This window comes from Phyllostomus hastatus, unplaced genomic scaffold (assembly GCF_019186645.2).
Source record: "Phyllostomus hastatus isolate PE091 unplaced genomic scaffold, TTU_PhHast_1.1 phas_contig_86, whole genome shotgun sequence".
Classification (NCBI taxonomy): Eukaryota; Metazoa; Chordata; class Mammalia; order Chiroptera; family Phyllostomidae; genus Phyllostomus; species Phyllostomus hastatus.
In genome coordinates, this window is record NW_025333977.1 from 40,928,658 (window position 1) to 40,944,235 (window position 15,578).

A 15,578-nucleotide genomic window follows, 5' to 3' on the forward strand; every position below is an offset into this window, starting at 1 on the left:
GACCTCATATGAGGACTGATGAGCCCAAGTTAACACTTTGAAGTAATGTAGTGAGGTAACCAAAAGAAAAGAAATACAGACACAGAAGAGATTTGGCTGAAGGACTTAAGCCTATAATACAACTCGGGTCATACCCACTATTACAGACACCTGGGCATTACACTGCTTTGAGAAAAAGACTCTGAAGCTGATTCCAAACGCATTTCATTGTTACAAACTATCACTATTCATCATAAAGCATTAGAAAAGGAAATGGCACTCTCCAGGACCTCTTACAAAAGGATCTTAGGATATTACACTAGGCACCAAGCCTGATGACTAACCAAAATAAAACTCAGGAAGTTGCTACTCAGAGGGGAGGAAGGCTAAAAAAATGACCCAACTCAGCAATGCCAAGGAGTCCTCTTGAACTCTAGAAGCCTCCCTGTGGGTCAATATAGGTAAAAGATTCATATTTAGAAACTTTTAGTTAAAGATTTAGAATACATCACTCACCCTATAAACAAATAAGTAAGATAATGAGGGGATGAGACTTTGTATTATCAAGCTCCCTATAGCCCAAAAGCTGTATGTAGAGCTGTATGTAATTCAGTGGCATCAGTTTAAAAAATAAGACTAACATATTTTCTATTAAAAACTATACATCAGCACCTTAGCATTAGGAAATGGGTTTTGATTCTCTTCTCTTTCTTATCACAGAGCTTGCATATTTTTAAAATAATAGGCTATTTAATGAGCCCAAAAAGTCAAAAATCCTAAGCCATGGTTTGTACAAAAATGAGCACTGTCTGTCTGAAAATTTTTCTGAATGAGAGACATATGCTGAAGAAAGCCAAAAGGCCACCAAAAATTAAGATACCAAAAGACACCAAAAATAATTGCTGGAAAATGTTGACCTTTGAACGTTGATCCATTTAGAAATAATTTCCATAATTTTGTTTACATAAATCTCATTTAGCTTCTAATGGGACTTATAAAAACCAAAAACACAGAATTTAAGCCCAACAGAAATGGGAAAATTAACTCTCACCACTGGGGACAAGGCCCTCACACACATGCAAAATAAGGATTGAAATGGAAAAGAGACTTAGGAAATTTCTGAAGTCCTGAAAAGCTTGTGACAAAGGTTTGCCAGGCATTTTCTAGGACTCCTTACCAGAAACAAAATGCCAGGAACAAGGAAAAAGGTGGAAGCAACACACAACAGAACACCACTCTACAGAATGCAGAGGACACAACTGAAAGAGCCTAGACACACGCGAAGAACTGAGAGCAAGTGCTGATTTCCAACCTGTGGCGGCTGTGTGGTGGTGAAGCGGTATTCTCCTTGTCTGTCTCGATTGAACACAACTTTCCAAAGGACCGTGTCAAGGCAGAAGTTCTGAGAGATAGTCCAGTGAGTTAAGAATTAAAAATGACTAAGTCATTCCTTGTTAATGTGCACATTTAAAAAGAATCACACAATGCTGAATCATTAGTGAAAAACATGATTTGATGTTATATACAGAATTTCAGTAACATGATTTCTTGTAATAAATCATCATAAAATACTTGATAAAATGAGACCTCTAAAATTTCCACAAAACATTACTTTTATATGGATAATGGGGTCTTCCCCATATTAAAATAATGCTTATAATCCAAAGTCTTTTTCTTAACAATGAGTTATTTCCACTGAGTAAGATTAATTCTATATCTATGAGTATGATTTCATCAGAGCCCAATACAAATAATTCTTTTGATAGTGAGCAAGAATAACAAATTACAAGGGATTATGAAAGGATTCCCTAAAAATCTATTTGATAACAATATTTTATCTTAAGCAGCTGAATGAAAAGATGAACTTACACTATAGAAAAAGAAAAGCTTTTAAAATACAATGTCTTGGATATGCTTTCTGTTGTTCATACATACAATAGCAAAAACACATTTCCACTGGGCGATTTGAAAAATTCAGTACCAGTACCATAATATCCATGCTGCATACTATGACCCAAATTTAAATACAAAATCATCTTTTAGAAAGATAATTAAGCATAATTTCCAAGTCAAAAACTATTATCACTAAGGTATACATTTTACAAATTACCTAATTTTAATTCAAAATCATGCCCTATGAAACCCTTAACTTAAAAATCACAACTGTTATCTCCTTCTGTTTTATACATTGCTACTGTAGGAGTGAATAACAGTTCTGAGAACAGACAAAATTATACTAATAAGCAGCAAATATGAGAACTCAGTAGCTCCTTTTATAGAAGTGGATCTAAAGGCACTCCTGACAGGAGAGTAATTCCCTCTAGAGGGAACTGAAAAGCAAAGATCAAGGAGGAAGTTCCAGTGCTCAATGCTGAGACTGGACAGATTCATAATGGTCATTATTTTGTATTCTCAATAACTCTCTTATTAATATTTAATATATGTCATGGAGAAAGCCCCTTTCCTTTTTCTTCTTTAAAAAGGGGAGTTTTATTGTACATCAAAGGACTGGGTAGTGCCTGCCCACTCTGATTTCTTGGCCACCAGCTTATGGGCCGCCTGAGCACCAGTCCACACCCTGCCCCAGCAGGCTTGGTGGTTCCTCTTTACTGATGGGCCTCCTACACTCCCCCCATAATTCTCAGCACCAATCTTCTCTCCTTTCTATCAATCACTAATTCTTGCTATCTCATTGCTTATTTTCTCTAATCTGTATGTGTGCACCTAACTAATATCCTTTAACTAATGAAAAAGTTCAGAAGAAAGGGCTAAATGAGTTTAACTAAAATAAAACCGAAACTTTGTGGGCGTCCATAATGCTACCTGTCCTCTTCCTTCATTATCATTAAATCACCAAGAATCCCAAAGCAGCAAGGCAGTCATTTGACTATCTTAAGTGCTTACCTCCACCATGACAGATACAAGGGCATTGACAAGAACAATGATGAGCATAGTTACACGCCACTGATATGGTACACACACTATCTGTAAGACACAAATTTGTAAGTTAAAACTACAGTACTTAGTTGATATTTATAGCATTATATCATAACTTTAAAATTAAATGAATTCCTATTATGTACCAAGCACCTTCACATAGAATATCTACTCAATTCTCAACAATGCCACAAGGCAGATATTATGTCCACTTTTCAGGTGATAAAGCTCAAAATGTAAATAACTGAAGGTCAAAAAATTTTGAAACTGGCTGAGTTTAGAGTCAAATCCTAATCACTCAAATTCAAAAACCCATGCTGTTCCAGACTACACATTTTTAACAAGTCCCTATTTTAAAATAGGGATTCTCTAGGGATTCCCTGTCTTTAAACATTGAAGCAGATAATGAGCTAACAATGATTATAGTACTCAAATCTCTGTAACTGTTATAAAGACAATTGAAAAAGAACTATACAGATCAATTCAAGAAATATGATGTAAGCTTGTACTTTAAAATCTGTGATTAATTTCTAAGGCCTAAAAAAGAAAAGGAAAAGTTCTCCCTTACACATTCATCCTTTTAGTTAGCAAATGTTCAATGAGTAAATACCTAAGACACTGTGATAGATACTGAGGAGTAATATGATCTATTGTTTTAGAAAAACACCTATGACTCTAGCAAGAAGCAATAGTAATCCAGGCGAAAGACGAGGGTAGCTTACCAGACTGATGGGCATCATACTAAGAAATATATTTTTGGTCTCTGTCCCTGATTTATGACACCTGGCCCTTAAAACTCTTGTAATTTCCTCAGTGATAGAGGCAACAGAAGTGTCTCACACAGAGCTTCTAAATCCCCTGGGATTTCCTGGGGATCAGTAATTTTTTTTGTTCTTATGAGGCTACTCTTAGTGGGCTCCTAGATAGCAAACCTCTCAATAACATAGAACAAAGGAAAATTAAGTCTGATCTTACTCATGTAATAAGAAGCAAATATCCTAAACAAAATCATAGAACCAAATCCAGAGAGTATAAAAAAGAATTCATCAGGACCAAATTGGGTTTATGGAATAGAATGTTAGTTCAACATTTGAATACCAGTCTAACTCTAATTCACCACATTCTCTAGGAAGAAAAACGGTATGATCATTTCAGTAGCTGTAAAAAAGCATTAGATAAAACTAATCATCTATTTTAAAGCAATCACACTAGAAGGAAGCTTCCTCAACCTGACAGACAGTATATACCAGAAACCTATAGCCCATAATATATCCAATGGTAAAGTATTAAGCTCATTCCCTTTAGAGTCAAGGACAAGACAAGCATACCACTACCATCACAACGAACATTAATAAGGTTGGTAGACATGAAAAACACATACAAGGTGTAAGCACTGAAATGTCAGAAACAAAACATTTACTGTTGTTTATAGGTGATGACTATCTAAAGGAGAAAATCCTAGAGAATCTAAAAATGTTTAGCAGGCTTGACAAGCCTGCTAAATATGAGATGAATATACAACACATCAGTACGAGCATAAAAGAATTAGGAAATGTAATTTTAAACAGGTATTTATCAGAGGAACAAAAATACTACTACTACCCCAGAAATAAATCCAACAAAAACTTGTATTACAACATTCAGGAAAAAAAGCTGTCACACTTTATTGAAAGACATACAAGACCTAAAGAAATGGAATAAAATACTGTTTTAGAAAGTGATACTAAATCAACTTTTCCTCAAATTTATTTCTAATAACAATTCCAAGAGAGCTTTTCCAGGTACTTGACATGCTAAACTTAAAATTTATATGGAGGAGGAAAAGCTCAAGAGCAGACAAAAAGGTCAGATGAACAACAGTATGAGGTGAGGAGAGGAGTCCATATATCAGAATTTCTTATACTGTCCTAATAATCTAGACAATGTGGTACTGGCACAGAGAAAGACAAAGAGAACTAAAGAAGAAACTGCAGAGCCCCTATCAGGCAATGGTCACACACATGAAAAACTGAGAGGACAGAGATATTACTCACTGAAGGATCAGTGGACAAAGATGAGACTATTCAACAAATAATACTGAAGCAAGTGGGCATTTATGAGGAAAACAAAGAAACCTGATGCCCATCTCAAAGGCTATATATAAATTATATAAAAAGATCAATTTAAAGACTATGAAAGAAAAATATCTATATAATTCTGATAAATGAATCTGCCAAACTAAGACATAAAAAAGCATAGAACATAAAAAGTTAAGCTTGACTACTGTAAAATTATAAAATTGTCTTAAAGAAAGATATTATAAACAAAGGAAAAGCCACAAACTGGAAGAAGTTATTTATCACATATGTAGTCAAATACATTAGGAACTCTTAAGAATAAGAAAAAGACAACATCCCAATAGAAAAAAAAAAGTAAAAAGCATGAATATGCAATTCACAAAAATGGCCAATAAACACATGAAAAATGCTCAACCCCATTAGCAATTTACAATTTATAATTTGCAAATTAAAACCATCATGATATAACACTCTACATCCACTAGACAAGTGTGAGCAATGATGTGTAACAATGGATCTCAAACACTGATGAAAGTATAAACTGGTACAATCACTCTGGAAAACAAGCTGGCACATTTGAGAAAGCTGAAGAGCACATGCTCCAATTTACACTGCAACAAACCAGAGAACCCTTTCCCCCTAGTGGTACAGCAAGGTAGAGTGGGTGGTTGTGGAAGTAGTATTTTATCTCTGACATTGTTTAAAATTCCCAGCATATGGTGGTATTTTTAAAAAATGGACTTTTAGTGGGCTTAACTGCCGTATTTAAATTCTCTACAGCAACGCACCACGCTCTTGATATCTGTACCTGGGATGTACCACCACCATCCCCACTCTTTGGTTCCCCCCCTCTCATTCCCTCACACTAAAAGACATGTACAAGAATGTTCCTAACAGCCCTGTTAATACAGGAAAGAAAATAACCCAATTATTTACCAACAAAGAATGGAGAAATGAACTATAGTATAATCCTATAGTGGAACACTATATAGCAATAAAAATGAAATGCATGGACGAATCTCGGAAACAATGCTGACAGGGTAAAGCAAATCACAGAAGAACACAGATAGCAAGATATCATTTTCATAAAGTTCAAAAACAAGCAAAACTATCTTTTATGATTTCATACCTACAAGTATGAAAGCAAGACACTGAGGTCAAAATCAGAACGGGGATTCCCTCAGGGTGCTTGGACAATGGCACATAACAGTGCCTGGTGTTGGTGATATGACCTTTTTTAGGTTTGATAACAGGCTTAAGGGTGTTATTTTGTTATTATTATGCTTAACAACTTAAATGTGTTCATATTCTTTTGTATATAACAAATATTTCATCATTCTCAAGAAGTAGGTTGAAAAAAAATTGGTTTGTAAGGGACAGATCCAATAACAGAATCAAAGTTTTTTGTTTTTAAAGACCAAGATATATTTATTTGTAGACAAAGGAAAATGGAGCCAAAAGCAAACTGAACAGGAAATAAAAATAAAACAGCATGTAGAGTCAATAAAAGCTGCTGTTTTAATTATGTTATGTTTTTTATTTATTAGAGGTTATCTTTAGATTCATATAACTGTATCTTAGAAAATTCAGAAAGAGGAGGTCCTTGAAAAAAGAAACATAGAAGTTGAGTCTCTTTCCCCAGTCAAGTAAGAGTAGAGGGATAGATTTTAAGCCATTGCAAACATCTAGAAGTCCCCTTTGCTGTGTAAAGTAATACTAACGTGTCATTTTCTGTTACTGACCCAGATACTATCACTCCTCAAACAATAATATTGATGTGCTTAAATTAAGCCTTACCTGAAGAACCTGGTCAATAGAGGCAACTGGATGCAACATGATGAATAATATGAAAGCATACAAAGTAATCACAGACACAACAAAAAGATCTGAAAAATAAAGTAAAACAATTAAATCAGGAGGTCCTTTTATATAAAATGGTGTATAATAACTACTGGCACACTGTCAATACCGTCAACCCTAAATTTGGTTTTCAATGCCGAATGCTTCTATTTAGGTTGATGATGTACATAAAGCATGCTCTATGCTCTATTGCCTAGAGTAGGATACGTCATTCAGGACCAAAGAATTCATTTGTATGATATCAAAATAAACAGCATTTTAAGAAGTGAGAGACAGATCTTTATGGACATTTATTTGTATTTCTCCCAGATAGCTTCTATGTAAGATAATCAAGCCAATAGACAACTCACAACTAGGAGACTAGACTATGTATGGCAAAATGAGATAATCATTTAAACATGTAGGCAATGACAATTACTGTTGATTGTAAAAATGCTGAATAACATTTATTTCAGTATTAGGTTATTATTTCAGTATTCAGTATTATTATGTTATAATCCTAAAGAGAGACATTCTAAGTTGAATGAAAGTATATTTCCATTAAGTGAATTCCACTTTTTCATTTGACTTCTTCCTTGAAAATATTTCCACAAAAAAATGTGAGCTAAAACCTAAAAACTGAGCTCATTTATTATTTTAAATGTGGGCCACCCTTATGGCTGACTGTGAAAGCTAGGAATAATAAATCCCACCCAATAGTACTTTGAGTCACTTTTCCAATGCGACAAAAACCCTTTCCGCTGGTGGCCCTTTTACCATGAGTGCGCGTGCACTCAAGTGTACCAGCACACCCTTTTATTAACCGTGCACGCATGTGTACCAGCACACCCTACACCACAGGCCATGAAGGAGGCTCAGGAATTTCCTGATTACACTGATGGGCCTCGACTCTCACCCCCTTTTTTTCTTCCATCTGGATATTTATTTACAAGTTCCCATTTGAGGTCAGCTTTAAACTCAAACTTTACTAAGACCAAAACTTTATTATGAAGCCTTCATATTGGATAAAGGAGTCAATATTCTACATTATGAACTGTAAATGAAGGGGTCTCAACAGTAGTATTGAATGTGGGAGTCATTTATAAATATAAACTTTATTAGTATGTTCAAAATTATGTGCCAATGTTTACTGTTCTATAAAACACTGTTATAAACACACATACTGTTTTCTAGTACATAAGTTATAATATTACTCAAATAGTTATTGTGGTCAGTTAAAGAAAGTGTTTAGAAAAATGCTGGTTGTAAGTACACACACACAAAAACTAAAAAGAAAAAGGACAGAAAGAAATGGTCAGAATACAAGACCAAAGACAGATAGATGTGCAGAGAGAACTACTTTTGTTCCAATAAAGTAAAGCCCGTATTGAATGTTTTTCAAATTCTATCACATTTTCACAGCTATAAGCAAAAATAGATTTGCAATCCAGTCCCTGGCATGTTCCAAGATGAAAAAATTTACTCAGGCACAGAAACTTCTTACATCTACCTCAACACTGTTTCTCAAATCTTCATGCCTTTCTTCTGGAGCAACCCCCTTTGATCATACCTGTAAAACTTAGCCACAATCTCTGCGCAAAGGAGAAAATAAACAACTCAATCTCTTCTATTTCTCCAGGGGGAGAAAAAGAGGCAACTATTCATTTGACATGGGAGGTGGATAGCTGGCAGATTTATGTAACCACTCAAATAAAAGGACCATTAAGGATTTCAACTAAGAATGGAAAAATCAGGTGTTCATTTTAAAGACACATGAGTTTCCAGTGCACTGTGCTCTCAGCCTGACTTCGCCTGGCCTGGTCAGTAATTTCTTAGTAATCCTATCAGAGTACAAGTACTCTTCACCAGAAGACAGCTACCAAAACAAATTCTGTGCCGGTAGTGATTAAGGGCCAGGGGAGTATGCTCCTTGAGTTAAATATTTAGACTGTTTTAGATTCTGCCACAAAGCTTGTGAACACAAGCAACTCATTCAGAGTCGAATTACTTGAACTATAAAATGGAAATATAATGAAGGTCCCTTAGGAAAGAGTAATTTAAGTACTTCAAATGCAACGTAATATGTAATCTCAAGTTATTAAATATGTCCCAGCTTATGGCATCACAGATTTGTTAATGATACCAGATCGTTTTGATGGACTATGACACCAAAGTAAGGGACCATAAAGAATTTCCTTCGTATTTCCTTTAGTGACTCAAAAACAAAACCTCACATAGAGCAGAAAAGCCCACAATACTTCTCTATAGCTGATATATATATAATTATATCAGGTATGTACATTACCTCTCTTGTTCCTTCCTCAGAAATACTAACTAGGATCTTCTGACCTATAGCCACAAATTTCATCTCTTTATTCCCATGCCCCCTTTCCTTACTCAGTTACTTGTCTTTTAGAAGACCACCTGCAGGGCAGCTAGATAACTGCTCCAATCCATTCAGGCATGGCGGACAAACAGGAAATGATACATAGGCCAAGAGGAGGAGAGGTGCTGGCAGTTAAGTAATACTGCCTTCACAGACTGAGAAGATACAGCTTTCACAAGCAGTCTATTGGGATCAAGTAAGAAACTGGCAAAAAACTGAGGCCAAAATCCCAAGAAATCACATCTAGTCAAATAAAAGTGCAAGAGAAGAATTTAGTCATATCACCAGGGCCCTTGAAATAATAAGTATAGTCATACAATATAACTAACTGAACTAAGCTAGAGTTGAAAATGGGTAACCACAGACTGAAATTAGATTTTATTTAGAATCAAATAGAACCAGTAGAAGACAGCCAAAAACTCTAGAGAGAATGACTTAAATGTCTAAGATTGATGTTTTAAAATCATAATCTCAAGGCTAATTTAATAGATTACACTGTCTGGATACAGAGAAGGGCAACTAGCAGGCACTAACAAAGAACTATGAACTGTCTATTCTGTAAGTGAAAATAAAAAGCTGTCAGCTCTTGTAGAGCCTTAATCTTCCCCCACTCATTTCCTTCTGTATTTATACTTTACATTGTACATTACTTTATTTCAGTCATTTCTTTTCTACTTTACTTTCTTTATGCATCAGTATTCCAAGATTAGGGAACTCTACAGACAAAAAGATGTGAAAATTAGCAAAATATGCATCTGTTGCCTTTCCTACTCCCACTGGATTTTTGGGGAGGCATGTTTTATGACAGCATGCACTCTGTCTATCCACTCACAGACATGCGCAAGCTACTTAAAGAACAAAGGTTTTGTGGCTACATTCCTGCTGAAATATAATTTTTAATATACATTTTAAAAGCATACAGTCCTGTGGTCAACAATTAAGTTTTATTATTTAAGTCAATCTGCAATTAAAAGGTAATACAAAATACCTAAGCCCTCAATTTTTTTTGAAGTTTTCCAAATATTGTAATATAGAAGATGCATTTTAAAAATAGGCAACTAACAGTTCCTCGTTGTTGTTTTTTTTAAACTGGAGAAGTATAGACAGTGTGGATTTACTTAGATCTTTAAAACTAACTTTTTCTGATGTGGCTACCATGCTTTATCAACCAATCTGAACATCAGTTTTCTTTGTACAAAGAAAGCATTGCTCCTTGATAGATGTTTTTGCTATCCTTGGGCATGCTCAGTAATTCCTTGAAATTTAAGAAATATTAAACTAAAATTAAAGCATAGATATCAATGTCAAGTACTAAGTTCACCTTATAAGAAGTTTAATTACAGAGAGTTCTATAGTGATACATTTTCAATGGAAGGCTTTTGTCTTACAACACAGTTCCACATGACTGTAACACAGTTCCTAATTAGAAGATAATCAGTTCTCTAAAAAAAAAGGTCAATACAAACTTTAATATTATAGATCCTTATATTTGAACAATCTTACCTGTCCAAATACAAAGTAATGAAGCCTGCCTTGCAAACTACATCGGGTATAAGTATAAAACAAGGTAATGTATGTGAAAACACCTTGTAAACCCTGACACGAGACGGAGATGCTAGCAGCTGTCACTCCCATAACACGTCAGAGTCTGTGACCTAACATTCTGCCAACCAGAACACTCCCATTTCTTCACAACTATAGTGAATGAATAACCACTATTCATTCCAAGATGCTGCCATAGTCCAAAGTTCTATTACATTAAAAAAAAGAATTAAGTTGTTCCATATATTAATTAGTATATTCTCAATTAAAAAATAAAACTGGCAATTTATACAAGGAAACTGACTTTTTTCCATAAACCATAATTCTGATCAATCAAAATGCTATGGCAGCATGAATGGACCTGAAGAAGTATTATGCTAAGTGAAATAAGCCAGTCAGAGAAAAGACAAATACCGTATGATCTCACTTATATGTAGAATCTAATGAACAAAATAAACTAGCAAAGTAGAAATAGACTCAAAGATAGAGAGAACAGATGGCTGTCGGAGGGGAGAGGGGTTGGGGTGTTGGGTGAAAAAGGTGAAGGGATTTAAAAAAAAACCCAAAACCACAGAAAACAGCATGGTGGTTATCAGAGGGAAAGGGGGGTGGGGGTATATAGAAGAAGACAAAGAGGGGGATAAATGGTAGCAGAAAGAGACCTGACTTTGGGTGGTAAGTACACAATGCAGTATGAAGATGATGTGTTATAGAACTGTACACTTGAAACCTATATGGTTTTATTAACCAATGTCACCCCAATAAATTTAATTTTAAAAAATTAATTTAATTTTTAAAAATGCTATGTCAGATAAGTCTACAAGGTCCAGATGCAGGGCACGGAAGTGAAGAATTCCAGGTGAATGCTGGCTGCACCAGTGTCAGAAACGAAGAACAGACAGCTGTGCTGTGCAGACCGCCCAGAAGGAAAGTATAACACCCTTTGTTCCAACAGAGGGACCTCTGTTCCTGCTCCTAATTCTAACTCTCTGCAATGGACTGTGAAAATAAAAGAACCAGAACTAGTATGATGTTAAAACCAGGAATATTTAGAACTGGTGGCTTTAACTTTAAACTTAGGGTAGAAGCTAACATGAAAACAAGACAGTAAACATATAAATCACAATTTTTACTCTCGTCTTCTTACATTATTTTTAAAGAAAATAAGCAAGATGGAAACCACAATAAATGTCAAACCTACAATTCTTGTAGCAAGGTTGCCTGAAGGGTTTTCCTTTTGAAAAGGCAATTGCCACTATGAGGTACTGAAAACTGGAGATAAAAAACACTGTGGTATTTTCATAATTTTGTATATTATGTGGATCATCTTCGGTTTCATTGTACAAATGTGAGGAATTCCCATATAGGCTTCCTGTTGTATTACAAGCACTAAAACACACAAAAAATATTTAAATTACTAAATGAAATACCAATTTCCCAAAAGAAAACAATTTTACCTTACCTTCTTTAAGTAACTATTATAAAATAAATAGAAACAAGGTATAGTAAAAGCTCCAACAATATTAAGCTAAGAGATACAGACCAGGTAGAACACTGAGGGTTTTTTCCCTTTAGCCACATTCTAATCAGTGAAAAAATTAGAAGAGGCTTCATTATTAAAAAGCCCCTCTAGCTTTTTAAATTTTGTGAGTAATTTTAGCATAGTAAGGATAAATAGATCTTGGGTTTGACCTTGGCTCTACCAAGGTCAGCTTTTTAGCTGTAGCTGAGAAAATATTATTTAATTCCTGAGCCCATATCCTGACCTGTAAGTGTGGATACCACCTGCTCATTCACAGGGTCACTGTGCGGCATGAGTAAGGTAACATATGTAAATGTGCAGCAACGCACTCGGTACTGAGGTGGTCTTCAGTATTCTCCAGATATGGCTCTCTCATCTCTACCTCTAGGGGGGCAAAACTGTCAATATTATATACATAGGTCACATAGGTCCAAGCATGAGAAGTCCCCAGTATCCATTACTAAAACAGCCGTAACAAGCACAGTCAAATGGTAACAAAATATTAATCTGCTACAGATCTGGAAAGACTCTTAAGAACAATCCTACCTGTTCTTTTTCATACGCAGTGTTTATATTTACGTATAAGCAAACAGTAATATTAAGTTTCTAAAACTTTTAAAAACTTTTAAAGATGAGCAATCTCCCTCAATCAACCAAACTAATGTCTGTCCCTGAAAATTTAAATCTATAAAATTACCTTAGTGATTTGTTTATATGTTTAATTAATTAATGTTATCATGATCTGTGAACTGTAGAGCACTCTACCTTTAAAAAAACACTACTTTTAAAAAAAGAATTTAGGTTTTAAAATGTCATTTCCTAAATGGGGGTTAGGAAAGTTAGACGAACTCACATTCTGGGTTTAGAAGAGACCCTAATGATTAATTTCAGCATTCTCTTTTACAGATAAGGAAAGCAAGGCTCAGTAGCAAATTAAGAAACTGGTCCAATGTCCCCATCTTGGCAGTGATTATTGAAATCTTGCCAGACCATCTTCCTACAGATAGAAGTTGTTATCATAATATAAAGTAAAATACAGGTCAAATTACTTAAGTGTGTAATCATGCTGCATGCAAAACTTTTATATAAATTTTTATTTTTTTACATACATGGATATTACACATACTTTACACAAAATTTTAAATGAATTGACCAACTTACTCTGAATGTGGATGCCATACTTCATACCAAGATTGCTGCTTGACCCAAAAGAATGCCACAGACTGAAACGCAATGCAGATGAGGATCTGAGACAAAACGGAGAAGAGCAGAGATCCGGATATGAGGCCTGACGGTGGTCTTTGTGCCACAAGCTCCTTCCATGCAGGATTTAGACTCACTATGTTGAGAATAAAAAGATGAAAGGTTTGTAGCTAAATTAATTTGTCACCATAAAATACATAAGCAGATTCATTTAGGAACTTAAAAAATTTGTGTTTGTCTAAGAAATGTTTCATATGAAAAACGTCCAAAAACCAAGCCAGATGTCCATAAATAATCTGTACACGGAAACAATTTAAGCTTTTCAAAAAATGACTCAGGAGTCTTTTAAATGAGTCTAATGAAATTCAGAAGAAACATTAATACAAGTAAAAAGGATATTAAATATAAGCATCTAGACTAAGATTAATCACCACCCTGTATGTTTAACTAAGAACTTATTTTTAAAATTTTAATTGCAAAACTACAGTTAAATTAATACATATATCTTCTTCTTAATAAGACATTAACAAAGGTTTGCAGCAATATAAACATAATAGTAACATTAAAAAAGACCTTGATTACTTACTAAACTGGTATCCACAGAGTCTCTCCACTGTCAAGTTTCCATTTGATTCTTTGTACATAAATAATCTGCATACTGAGACTATGTAAAAATCTTTCCTCATCAAACTTTTATTCACTAGTTTTAGCATCCATTAAAGACTAAGTCAGCCATTCTCAACCAACATGATTTTGCCCCCAGGGAACATCTGACAATGTCTGAAGATACTTCTGGTTGTCACAACTGGGAGAGTGTATTACTGGCATCTAGTTGGGCAGAGGCCAGAGATACTGGTAGCATCCTACAGTGCACAGAATAGTCTCTCACAATAAAAAAAAATTATCTGGCCTAAAATGTCAGTAAGACCAGGCAGGATCTTTCCATGGTTTAAGTCCCTCATTCCTTCTGTATTTATTAGTTAGCATTTTACTGTAGGAAGAACTTTCCTTTCTCTCCTATTTATTCATTCATTTGTTCCTTCGTTCACTGCCTGTCTGCTTGCCAGTATCAACTTGTAAATTTTTATTTGATTAAATGGGTCAGATCCCATTACCATCAACATTTATTTTGATGTGATGTGAACATCACCAATACTAGAAAAAAAAACCATCTTTTGTCTCCTTATAAGATATATGTAGAAGGACACAGTCATGCCTGTGATACTCCCACCAAGAATTCATAGCCCAAGTCTAACAAGAATACATCAGAGAGTGCCATGTAACTGTCAAGAGGCCCTCCGAAAAAGGCTGATGCAACATTCTGGATTAAAGAAGACTAAACAGACATGATAAATTACATGAAGTCTGTGAACCTTGATTAGATAGATCCTGGGCTAGAGAACTGGGGAAAAAGGTATAAAGGACATTATTGGGACATATGACAAAACATATGAATATCAGCTGTAGATAAAATTATATCAATGTTAAATTTCCTGATATTATTGTGTTTAATTATATAACAGAATGGCTTTGCTTTTAGGCAACATACTAAAATATTCACAGGAAAAAGGGCAAGATAACATAAACTTATTCTTAAATATTTCAGAAAAGAGTGAAGAGAAAAAAATAAAACAAATGGGACAAAATATAAGCTATCGGAAATAAAGGGAATATCCACAAGAAATCCGGGGAGGTATGCACAGTATTATAATTATTGATATAAATTTACCAAAGTTGAGTAAGTCAGATTAGAATTTCATATACTTTGAAATTAATAACAAAAAAAAAAAATACTCACTGGTAAATACCACCACCAAAATGATTGCCAGATCAATGAAGAGAAACTGGAAATCTCCTAGGTTACTTAACACCTATAGAAGTAATTTTTAAAAACATAATTAGTTTTCAGGAACTATTTTCATACCACTTTTTTCTGGTTTTAGTTTTTTCCCCCCATGCTAACTATTACTACTAAATGATACTTGGACCTGCTGAAAAAGTTAAATACATTTGCCATTCAAATGAGCAAAATATAATGTATTTGCAAACATTCAATTGAATACACTAGTATAGAAGGCATCTCCTTACAATTCACTCAATAAAAGTCTTTCAA

The 15,578-nt window shown here is 34.6% G+C and overlaps 1 protein-coding gene across 6 annotated transcripts in view; it reads right to left on the minus strand.

The window, feature by feature from the left end:
• The window catches only part of ATP13A3 (ATPase 13A3), an 88,410-nt gene that overhangs the window by 9,107 nt on the left and 63,725 nt on the right, over positions 1–15,578 (minus strand). For 5 of the 6 annotated variants that reach the window (XM_045851004.1, XM_045851006.1, XM_045851002.1 and 2 more), the window contains 6 exons: positions 15,264–15,336; positions 13,424–13,601; positions 11,942–12,129; positions 6,771–6,859; positions 2,884–2,964; positions 1,292–1,381 (listed from right to left, as the gene is read on the minus strand). In XM_045851004.1, the coding sequence (XP_045706960.1) occupies positions 1,292–1,381; positions 2,884–2,964; positions 6,771–6,859; positions 11,942–12,129; positions 13,424–13,601; positions 15,264–15,336 (699 nt within the window). The remainder of the gene's footprint in view (positions 1–1,291; positions 1,382–2,883; positions 2,965–6,770; positions 6,860–11,941; positions 12,130–13,423; positions 13,602–15,263; positions 15,337–15,578) is intronic. The other variant, XM_045851007.1, reaches the window with a different exon arrangement.